Below are 10,893 nucleotides of genomic sequence, written 5' to 3'. Positions count from 1 at the left end.
AAACCAAGGCAGAGAAAAAGACAGAAAGCCCCGAGATACACAGAACGAGTCTGCTAGAGATGTGGGTGCTGTACAGAGACAGAGATGGAAGCAGGGAGAACGGGACAGACCGGGAGACAGACACAGAGACTGAAAAATGACACTAACACACAGTGCTTCCTATTCACTCTAAATGCCCCCATTTAAAACTCCCTATAGGACAAAAAAGCATTATATACTTTTTAAAAAAATATTTTATTTATTGGACAGACAGAGATCACAAGTAGGCAGAGAGGCAGGTGGGAGGGGGCGGGAAGCAGGCTCCCCACTGAGCAGGGAGCCCGATGCGGGATCGATCCCAGGACCCGGATATCATGACCTGAGCTGAAGGCAGAGGCTTAACCCACTGAGCCACCCAGGTGCCCCATTATATACTTTTTAAAAAAATGTTATCTATTTATTTAAGAGAGACAGCGAGAGAAAACATGAGCGGGGAGAAAGAGAAGCAGACTCCCCACTGAGCAGGGAGCCCAGCGTGAGGCTCTATCCCAGAACTCTGGGATCATGACCTGAGCAGAAGGCAGATGGTCAATGGACTAAGCCACCCAAGCGTCCCACCTTATACACTTTTAGAGACTTGGAGAGCTGAAATGACTTGGCCAAGATCACACAGTCGGAAGTGGGCAGGGCTGGGAACAGAACTCAGACTCCAACACTGTTCCCTTCCACGTCACAAGTCAGAGACACGGAGGAAAGCAGAGGGTACAGGCATGGAGAAATGGGGAGACAGCGAGAAGAGGAGAGACAAAGAAGGAAACAGAAATGGCCAGAGAGGAAGAGCAATGAAGAGTATCCCTTTGTCTTGCAGTTCTTCCCTTTGGGGTGGGGATAGCAGTCTGGGGCATGGGGCCTCCCAACCTGGGATTGGCTTTGTCAGCCTGACATCCTGCTGACAGAAGCTTTTCTCAATGAACTGGGCATCTTCAGCTCCATGGAGCCAGGGCCAGAGGCAGGCAGAGTGGTGGTGGCCCCCCAGCCATGGGTGGAGGTGGCCCTGGCGAGCCTACCCTACCCTAAACGGGGTCTCCCCAAGGCCATCCAGAAGCTGGGACATGCTCTGCTGAAAATTATAGGCAGTCCCCACACCAGGCGTCAGCTCCTTAATCCCTAAACTGTTGCCAGCACAAGCCAACCACAGAGTCTGCCCCAAGGGCCCAGGCAGGGACAAGGAGGTGGAGAGAGAGAGGGAGAGACTCCGAGGTCCTAAGGAAGAAATAGCAAAGAGCAAAGAGACATAGCAAAGAAATAGCAAAGAGGAACACATGGAAGTATTAAAAAAAGAGATGGAGAGAGATAGGAGAGATGGAGAGATACAGAGAAACAGACGGGAGAGATCCTGAAAACCAAGACTGGGAGTGAAACAGAGAGACAGGGACGCACTGACAGGAAGGCAGAGACAGCTGCCCGGAGAGAAGGAAGACAAGGAGATTCTAAAGCAGAGCTAGAAATTGAGAGGAACAGAGATGAAGAGAGATAGAGATCTGAGAATAGAAGGGAAAGGGAGCTAGAGAGACAGGAGCCTTAAAAAATGAGACACAAAGACAGACAAGGAGAGAGACAGTCACAAGGATTCAGCAAAAGAGAGCTGGAGGAAAACAGAGTCTGAGATAAAGACAGAAACAGAAATCAGGATAAAGAGAGTCATGCATTCGCTCTACAAATGTTTGCTGAGCACCCATTGTGTGCCGAGCACTGTTTTAGTGCTGGGGATACTGAAGCGAGCAGGACAAATGCCAGCTCTTGAAGAGACCCAGAGAGAGCGGCTCATCAGAGAGTCTGACAAAATGGGCTGGGTGGGACCCAGGGAGGGCACCCCCCCCACCAACCCCCCACAGTCTTGTGGAGTCAGCGCCCTGGAAGCAGGGGCCCTGCCCTGAACCCACTGCCTGTCACCTGGGTTCCCAGACAAAGAAAGCCTGACAGATCCGGAGACCGAGGGCAGAGCCAGAGGGCAGAGCCAGAGGGCAGGGAAACAGGGAATTGGGAGATGAAGGGAAAGCGAAACTGCGAGGGATACAGAAAAGAACAAAAGCAGGCAGAGTAAAACAGAGGTGGAAAGAGAGAGATGAACAAAAAAACACGGAGGAAGATGCTGAGAGATGAAACAAAGATAAAACAGAGACAGAGACCCTGAGAGACACTCCCAGAAACAAGGCCAGTCCCAAAAGCTGTGCCGCCCCCACACTCTCCCCAGGTCTGGGCCCTGTGCCAGGCACCTGGTGGAAGGCTGGATCCGGCCAGGCAGGGGTCCATGGGAGGGTGAGCTGCCTTCCTGAACAGTGTACAGGTACAGCATACACCATTTCAAGAGCAAGGGCATGGAAGTGACAAGGACTCAGGCGCCTGTCCCTGGGAATCACAAGCACAGGGCACAGGAGGGCCAGGCTAATGGGTGTATCACCAGGGGTGTTTTTAGAAGTGTATTTGGAAGTCAGGAATGTATTTAGGAATCCGAAGTTATAGGGTATGGCTTTCAGGGGGTCATGGGCCCCAAGGCGGCCAGGGAATTCAGAAATGCACACCTCTGGGCCAAGGAAGCTGGACTCCAAGGACCCAAGGGCTCAGTAGGGTGCACCTGTCGGGCAGGTGTATTGACGTGGAAACGCTAGTGCAACAAAGCTGCCAAATTGGGCCGGCTGCGCCTGGCACGACAGCGACAGAGCTGGGGGGCTGGGTGGAGATCTTGGGTGGGGGAATCTGCAAAATGAGCGGCCATACCCACTCCTGGTATCCGCCCAGCTCCACCCAAGACCCAAAGGGAATCAAATAAAGGCAAAGGGGGGCAGGCATGGACGATAGAGGGCACGATGGTCACGGGAGTCACAGCGTTGCTGCTGCTGCTGGTCCTGCTGCTGGCCCTAGCCAGGCGGGGTTGGGGTGCCCAGGGCACTCAGACTCGGGGGACCCTACCCCCGGGGCCAACGCCACTCCCACTGCTGGGGAACCTGCAGCAGCTGGAGTCTGGACGTCTGGAAGGAGCGCTCATGGAGGTAGCGCCCGACAGTGGGCTCAGGGGCTGGAAGTCCTGGTGCTCTGATTGAAGACAGCCGCGGCCTCCGACCCCTGAGTCCTGAGGAGGGTTGAGGGACCTGGAGCCCTGTGTTTCAGGAAAGGAGGAGACTACGGGTGGATGCTGGGAGCCTGGATATCTGCTTGAGAGAGGAGAGGGCCAATGGGGTTGACTTCCGGGCAGAGTCGACCGGGATCCCTCCCTCCCCACCCCACCCCACCCCACCCCTACTCCTCCCAGTCTGGGGTCCTCAGGGAGGAGGAGCCTAGAGTGAGAAGTTAGGTCGCGGGCAGCGGGGAAGGGGTGCCGAGAGGTCTGCTCTCCGGGTTCAAGGTGGGGAGGAGACCACCGACGGTCCAGACGCCTACTTCTGTGGGTGCAGAGGGCTCGGGCCCTGGTCTTGCAGATCCCGAGGGAAGAGGAAGCCGGGGGGCTGGACTCCTGCGGAGGAAGGAGGAAGGAGGTGGGGATCTGAATTCCTCCGTCAGTAATGAGGGGATGACATGGGGACTCTGGGTCGGAAAGAAGAGGGAGCTGGGGGCGGGGGCTCTAGGGTGGAGGAGGGGGTCAGGAGCCCCGACCAGGACCCGCTGAGCACCCGCTCCGCGTAGCTCTCTGGCCGCTGGGGCCCAGTGTTCACAGTGCGGCTGGGCCGGCGTCCTGCAGTGGTGCTGTGCGGCTACTCAGCGCTGCGGGACGCATTAGTGCTGCAGGCGGATGCCTTTTCCGGCCGCGGGGCCATGGCTGTCTTCCAGCGCTTCACTCGCGGAAACGGTGAGTCCCAGGCGGCGGAATGCTGGCCGGACCACCCAGTTTGAGCGATAAGGGTCGGGGTCTGGAGATGGGGCGGGGCCGAACGAGAAGGCCAGTGAAGGCAAAGAGCGAGAAGGTGGGGCGGAGCTAAAATGTAGAGGCCGAATTGGAGGGACTGGTTCCTGGTGCAGCCAATAGAAGGAAGAGAAGAGCCCAAGAGCTCAAGCCAAAACGAGCGAGCACTGGTCAGGGATGGAGACCAGCAGTGGTGGGGCCAACGCGTGGATAGGGCCGAGAAGGCTGGGGTTGCAGCCGAGAGCAACAGAAAGCAGCAGAATTGAAAGGTCGCGAGAAAGCCAGCTCCAAAACCCGACAGGGATGGGGCGTGGCCAACTCCCCGGCCCGCCCCTTCTCTGCTCTCCCCTAGGCATCGTGTTTTCCAATGGGCCGCGCTGGTGGACGCTGCGCAATTTTGCACTGGGAGCACTGAAGGAGTTCGGGCTGGGAACGCGGACCATAGAGGAGCGCATCCTGGAGGAGGCAGCTTGTCTGCTTGGCAAATTTCAAGCCACCATTGGTGCGGCCTGGGAAAGGAGAGGGGCTTTTTGCGGCTGTGACCAAAGATCAAGGGGCAGGGCAGGGCTCCTGGCTAGCTCAGTAGGCAGAGCCAGCGACTGTCCATCGGGGTTGTAGGTTCCAGCCCCAGGTTTGGTGTAGAGATAACTTAAAAATAAAATCTTTAAAAAGCGGGGGGGGGGGGGGGGTGGAAGGCATTTGTAGTGGAAAGAAGCCAGTAGGCCTAGCCCCCAGGAAAAGACCCCGTCCCGTTCCCCCTCCCAGGAGCGCCGTTCGACCCCCGATGGCTACTGGATAATGCTGTATCTAACGTTATTTGTTCGGTGGTCTTCGGGAACCGCCATGGCTATGAGGACCCAGAGTTCCTGAGGCTCCTGGACCTCTTCCATGACAACTTCCGCATCATGAGTTCCAGATGGGGTGAGGTGAGAGGGCCAGACTCAGTCCCTCCCTCCCATGCCAAACCTAGAGTACACAGACCTACCAACCTTGGATCAGTCTTGGAAGGAAAGAGTTCTAGAACTTAGAACATCAAAGTCCTGGTGCAGTCTCCCTGCACTGGAACTAGTGCACTTGTTCAAGGTCCTGCTGCGGTCTTGTCCCCTTAGATGTACAACATTTTCCCCTCCCTCCTTGACTGGCTCCCAGGCGTGCACCACCGAATCTTTCGAAACTTCACGGAGCTTCGGGTCTTCATCTCTGAGCAAATCAAGCAGCACCAGCAGACGCAGCAGCCTGGAGAGCCCCGCGATTTCATCGATTGCTTCCTGGATCAGATGAGTAAGGTGCGGGTCCCTACTACCCTAAACCCCCCCCATGCCACCCACCAGGAGGTGCCAGGCAGCCGCAACACCCATCTCTGTCCGCAGGAACAGGAAGACCCAGAGAGCCATTTCCAGGAGGAGATGTTGGTGATGACAACGCACAACCTCTTCTTCGGGGGCAGAGACCACAAGCACCACTCTGTGCTATGGGCTCCTCATTCTGCTTAAGTACCCAGAGGTGGCAGGTCCGGGAGCTGGAAAGCCTGGAATGAGGCGGCTTGGGTGTGGGGATGGCTAGGGGCCCAGGAATGCACAGCTCACAGCCTCTGCCCGCCCCCAGCCAAAGTGCAGGCCGAGCTGGATGCAGTGGTAGGGCGGACACGCACCCCAAGGCTGGAGGAACGCAAGCGCCTGCCCTACACCAACGCCGTGCTGCATGAGATCAGCGTGCTGCCGCTGGGGCTGCCCCGTGCCCTCACTCGGGACACCCACCTGCACGGCTACTTTTTGCCCAAGGTGCCCATGCATGGGGATTCTGTGCAGGCCTGGGAGCACCTTCAGCCGAAATCATCAGCCCTGAGCACGTGCAATGCTGAGTCACACAGCCCTGGGAGTAGGGAAAATAGGCCCACCTTCCCACTGGCTTTTAAATGGGGTCTTGGATGACTAACCAAGTCCACGGGGTAACCCCTGTGCACCCCCGCCCCCAGGGTACCTTTGTGATTCCTCTGCTCATGTCTTCACACCGGGACCCCACCCAGTTCAAAGACCCAGAATGCTTCAACCCCACCAACTTCCTGGATGACAAGGGCAAGTTCCAGAGCAACGATGCCTTCATGCCCTTTGCCCCAGGTCTGGGCCTGGAAGGGAGGGGACAAGGCTGGGCAGGCCTGGGAGGGGCGTGGTTCCCACCCTGCATCCCCCTGTCCTCAGGAAAGCGGATGTGTCTGGGTGCAGGCCTGGCGCGATCAGAGATCTTCCTCTTCTTCACCGCCATCCTCCAGCAGTTCTGCCTGCTCCCTGTGGGCAGCCGCACCGACATCAACCTCACCCCGCAGTGCACAGGCCTGGGCAACATCCCCCCAGCCTTCCAGCTCCAGCTGGTGGCCCGCTGAGTCAGGCTCAGCCGCCCTCTGCTCACTGGCTCCCAGACCTCCCTACCCCCTTTGGTCAATAAAGGCCCCGAACTGCAGACAGACAGGTCTCCTTACCAGCAAGAGGGAGCGGGAGAATCACGTTTGCAGCTCTGAGGTAAACTTTTATTTCTTTCTTGGCTGACAGGACTCTTCACGCCCGTGCTCCCCTCTGCACCTTTTCTCCTGCCCACGCAGCGGCGGCCTAGTCCGCAAGGTGCCACAACCATAGGGGCTGGGGAGTCACTTCACATTCCAGGCTGGGGGAGTGGGGGGCTTGGGGATACTGTCCCCCCAACAAACCTTTGCCAGTAAGAGGCCGTGACATCCCCAACCCTCGAACCTGCATCCTGGTCAATCCTGGTGGGAGGTGGCAATGCCTCCTTCCAACTCTCCACGTCTGAGAGGAGCACAGCCAGACAGGGTAAGCCACAGGGCCCCAGCTCCAGCAATGGCAGCTCCCAATACTGGCTCCAGCCCAGGTCACAAGCCCAGCCCCCGTCCCAGGGCAGCAGACGTCTCTCCTCCTCCTTGGTCCTCAGCGTCAGAGGGAGCCCTCCACACCAGGCAGGACAGAGGCAAAGCTGGAAGCAGCAGCGCTGGCCTAAAGGGCGCAGGCACCGAGGGTGGTGGGCTGCTGGGCCGGCAGCACGGGGCCAGAGGCTCTCCCGAAGTCAGGGCAAGCTGTCTGTCCATGCAGCTCTGGGGCTGGCCACTAGGTGGGCGTGGTTGGCTGTGACACAGGTACTTGGACACCTTTCTGTCCAGATGCTAGGGGTGAGATGAGAGGAGACAGGAGTCATCAGGGAAGGGACCCAGAGGCCAAGAAAAACAAGGGAAGGAGGAGGAGAGGACCGCATGCTGAGGGTGCCAAAGGAGAGGGCTGTCTAGGGAAGAGGACAGAGGAGAGAAAAAAGGAGTTGCAAAATTTAGGAAGAGACTGAGGTGGGTAGGGGGACTTGAGGCCTTGTGACGTACATGGAATAGGAAGGGCTCGACAGAGGGGGTGCCATTTGGGAAGCAGGTACCTAGCTGATACTTGTCTTTGGCTGCTGCCCGCTCCTTAGCATCAAAATACCAGACAGTGATGGCGTACCTGGGGACCAGAGCAGCCCCAAAGGGCAGTTAGCGACACTTGTCTTCAATTCCAGCCACCACATCCACAGTGACACCACAGTTCACCCTTCTGAGCCTGGTTCTGTCCCACCTCGGCCCCTCTCAGCGCTTCACTTCCTAGCCACTCCTGGGGTCGGACAAGACTTTGCTGGCACAGAGCAGGAGACCTGAGCTCGTCCCCCCAAATACCGGTCATACCTTGTGGCATAGGCTGGTTTCACCTCATGGGGGTTCCGCCGATCAGACCAGAAAATGAGCAACCGATCGAAGAGGGGCTCAATGTTGGCAACCACAGGCCGGCCCTCAGGGAAGATCTGCAGCAGGCCGCCATGCACCTGAGGGCAGGCCAGAGGATGAGGCAAAAGATGGCAGATGCAAGGCCTGCAGCCGCTGCCTTGCACCCCCTTACCCCTGGAGCCTGCTCTCTGGCGGCCGCACACATCCCTCCCTCCCACCACTCAGGCTCCCCGAGTGATGACAGCCAGAGTCTGCATCACCATGGAGGCGGGCAGGAAGCTCCTGGAGACGGGAAATGGGATGGGGGGTGCTGCCACCACCAGGTCAGCTGGAGACAAGGTGGTGCCATTGCCCAGGAAGAGGGAGCCAGCCAGCAGGCGGCACTGCACTGCCCGACTGTGGGCCCATATGAGGAACCGGAGAATGCCAGAAGCGCAAAATGGAGTGGATGCAGCCACCTCATCCTCCCTCCCACCCCAACCCTCACTCCCCCACGCCCTACCTTGACGTCCCAGTTCTGATTCAGGTAATAGATACAGGTGACGCAGCGCCCGTCGCCGTGGGGATTGTCTACATGCCTCACATACCCCAGTCCGTTGCCTGGGTAACACGCCACCATGGCCTGACAGAGACAGGAGGGGGCTTAGAGGGCAAGGCAGGGATATTTGGGGAGGCAGCCATTACCTCCTTTTTCTCACCCCTCCCAGCCCCTCGTCTCTCCCCAGACTCCTCCAAGGACTCTCGCCCAGACTTCCTTTTTTGTCAGCCAAGGAACCATCTTCCAGAAACCTTAGCTCTTGGGGCGCGATAGCCCCCTCCCCACACACGGCCAGAGCCTGGAACCCAGACAGCGCTCGATGAGTAACTGAGGGTTTGACTTTTTAAAGATAACCTGACTCCCTGCCCCAACCAGACCTTTCAGAATAAAACCAATTTACATGTTTCTGGTATGGAGGGATGTGGCCACAGCCCTGCACCTGGGGTTCTTGACCTTGGCTTCAGCATGGAATCACCTGGGATGCTGATGCCCAGGCCCATCTCAACAGTTCAGAAATACTTGGTCTAAGGTAGAGCCTGGAATTTTTAAAGTTGCCCCAAATAACCATAATGTTGAGAACAGCAATGCTGAGAACTGCTGCCCCTGACTACAAAAAAACCCCACTAGATAAACAGTGTTTCCTACACATATAAACAAGTATCAAAACCCCCACTGTGACTAGAATCTGAGCTCAAGGACAACCTGCTGGGTAGCCCCTGACAGTCCCATGACCTGAACGAGACTCAATGGCCTCACCCGTTCAACAAGCTAATGAACGCCTCCTCTGCTTACAGACCTGGTGACTCCTGACCCCCCCTGCAGACCGTGGCTTGTGTGTGTACAGGTCTAGCCCCAGGTTCTGACCTCCTCTCCCTGCTTGACCACGTGGAGGCCTCGGCTGTTTCTCATCAGGGAGCCACCAGAAAAGTGGATGTGGAGGGAGGGAAAGGGCCCACAAGTTCCTTCAGACCTAACTCTCAGGTTCAAGGCCCAGTGCTGCCACACCAGCAGTAACCTCAGGTGGGAGACTATGCTTCCTGTCTCAGGTTCCTCATCCATGAAATGGAGCTGATAAACTACTTCACAGGCAGTTGTGGGAATTCAGTAAGACAAATGTTTGGGAGGGCACCAAGCACAGTGCCTGTCACATGATGGAAAGTCAAAGGACAGGCTGAAATGACATTTTAAAAAAGAGTCCCCATCCTACCCTCAGCTACTCAGGAGGGCTGTATAAGGCAAACAGGGGAGTACTGGCTTGCAGAATCTCCAGCTTGTGGACCACTCTGTCTTGACACCTGGGCCCGCACTTATTCCAGGCTCGAAACTGCCACCTGCTGCTCCCCACTAACACTCAGCTACACCTGTGGGCCACAGCCCCAAAAAACAGCCCTAGGATGAACATTCCTGATCAAAAAGATGGGCATCTGCTGCCCAAACAGGAGGCTGGCCTAGCGCTCCCAAGCAGGCCAGGCTGACTCAATCCCCAGCCTTTTTCCAACATGGTACTCCCAAGGCTCTCCCCAGCATGAGCAGTCCACAGCTCTGCATTAAACGTGTGTGGACCCGAAGCACCCCAGCTCCCGCCCTGGGAAAGAGGCCAGGAGGCCTGTAGCTGGGTAAGGCCACCCAGCAGTGGAGAGCCTTGGAGGCACCGGGGCAAGACCTTGGCCCCCACAACCCCCAGGTTCAGGAGAACCTTCTCTATACTGTTCACTCCCTGCAAATGGGTCAGTGCTCTGAGCAACCACCTCACTGGGAGAGAAAAAAGTAGCCATGCCCAGGGGGCCTGCAGTGACTCACTGCCCTCCCCAGAGAAAATCCAAGCAGAGACTGCTGGGTCTGCACAACGGTGGGGACAGGGTCCAGGGCTGCAGCCCCTTGCCCACAGTCCACCTCCACACAGCGGCCAGAGACACTTTCCTCCAGCTCTTCACTGCTCAATCCCTTCAAGAACCCCCACCACGTCCCAAAGCCTCAGCCTCCAAGGCCACCAATCTCTGCTACCACTGCTTTACTCCGCTATAGCCTCTCAGGCCTCCTAACTGCTCTCTGACCAGGCCACGCTCATCCATAAGGCCTCTGCTCCTGCCTGGGACACACCTCCCTGGTGCTCCTTGTTATTCACATCTCAGATCAAAGGGCACCTTGAGTACTTCGGCTGAAGGCATCTCTGCTGATTTTTCCATATCCACCCCCCCCCCCCCCCCCCCCCCCCCCCCCCCCCGCCAGATGTGAGATCAGTCCGGATGCTTGTTTACCTAGTACTGGCCCAACAGGCAGTCTCGTGGAAGCCCCTGGGGCCAGGCGTGTCTCCCTAGTGCCCAGGCAGTAGCTGCTTACAGAAGCACTCTGGGTCTCCGGGCCTCCACTGCGTCCTGCCCTGCACACCCTCACACAGGGTTTCCCACCGTGCAGGCAGGGACAGTGTCTGTATTCTGGTGTGGAAGGGGAGTCATGCATGAAGCCTAGGCAGAGAAAGAGGCCCTTTAAACTCCCACCAATCCCTCCACATATACACCTTGGTGGGGAAGGCGGGGTATCCTCTGGCCCCAGAGAAGCACCTACTTCCTGCACCCACAAGGGAAAGGGACAACAAGCAGAATGACAAAAAAGCCTGCTCCTCACCCTCCCATCTCAGAGAAGGGGCAGCTAGCATCACAGCCAGGAGACTAAAGAATTAAAGGCTATTAGTGACAATGTGCCAAAAGCCACAACACCCACACCCAT

The 10,893-nt window shown here is 57.3% G+C and overlaps 2 protein-coding genes across 3 annotated transcripts in view; one reads left to right on the top strand and one right to left on the bottom strand.

Annotated features, from left to right (window-relative positions):
- Nucleotides 1–2,137: 2,137 nt before the first annotated feature.
- LOC111161430 (cytochrome P450 2F2-like) lies at nucleotides 2,138–6,328 on the top strand. The gene is given in 8 exon segments (XM_022525064.1): nucleotides 2,138–3,029; nucleotides 3,661–3,823; nucleotides 4,230–4,379; nucleotides 4,643–4,803; nucleotides 4,987–5,321; nucleotides 5,323–5,387; nucleotides 5,483–5,658; nucleotides 5,853–6,328. Coding segments are annotated over 8 exon segments (1,638 nt in total). The 5' UTR covers nucleotides 2,138–2,846; the 3' UTR covers nucleotides 6,258–6,328.
- Nucleotides 6,329–6,379: 51 nt separating this feature from the next.
- The window catches only part of LOC111161431 (egl-9 family hypoxia inducible factor 2), an 8,735-nt gene continuing 4,221 nt past the window's right edge, over nucleotides 6,380–10,893 (bottom strand). For both annotated transcript variants that reach the window (XM_022525065.1, XM_022525066.1), the window contains 4 exons: nucleotides 8,131–8,250; nucleotides 7,590–7,726; nucleotides 7,304–7,371; nucleotides 6,380–7,046 (listed from right to left, as the gene is read on the bottom strand). In XM_022525065.1, the coding sequence (XP_022380773.1) occupies nucleotides 6,991–7,046; nucleotides 7,304–7,371; nucleotides 7,590–7,726; nucleotides 8,131–8,250 (381 nt within the window). In that variant the 3' untranslated portion in view covers nucleotides 6,380–6,990. The remainder of the gene's footprint in view (nucleotides 7,047–7,303; nucleotides 7,372–7,589; nucleotides 7,727–8,130; nucleotides 8,251–10,893) is intronic.

The sequence above is a fragment of the Enhydra lutris genome, unplaced genomic scaffold (assembly GCF_002288905.1).
Source record: "Enhydra lutris kenyoni isolate GAN:26980312 unplaced genomic scaffold, ASM228890v2 scaffoldscaffold85, whole genome shotgun sequence".
NCBI lineage: Eukaryota > Metazoa > Chordata > Mammalia > Carnivora > Mustelidae > Enhydra > Enhydra lutris.
The sequence above is the reverse complement of the archived record's forward strand: the minus strand, read 5'-3'. Positions and strand labels throughout refer to the sequence as shown.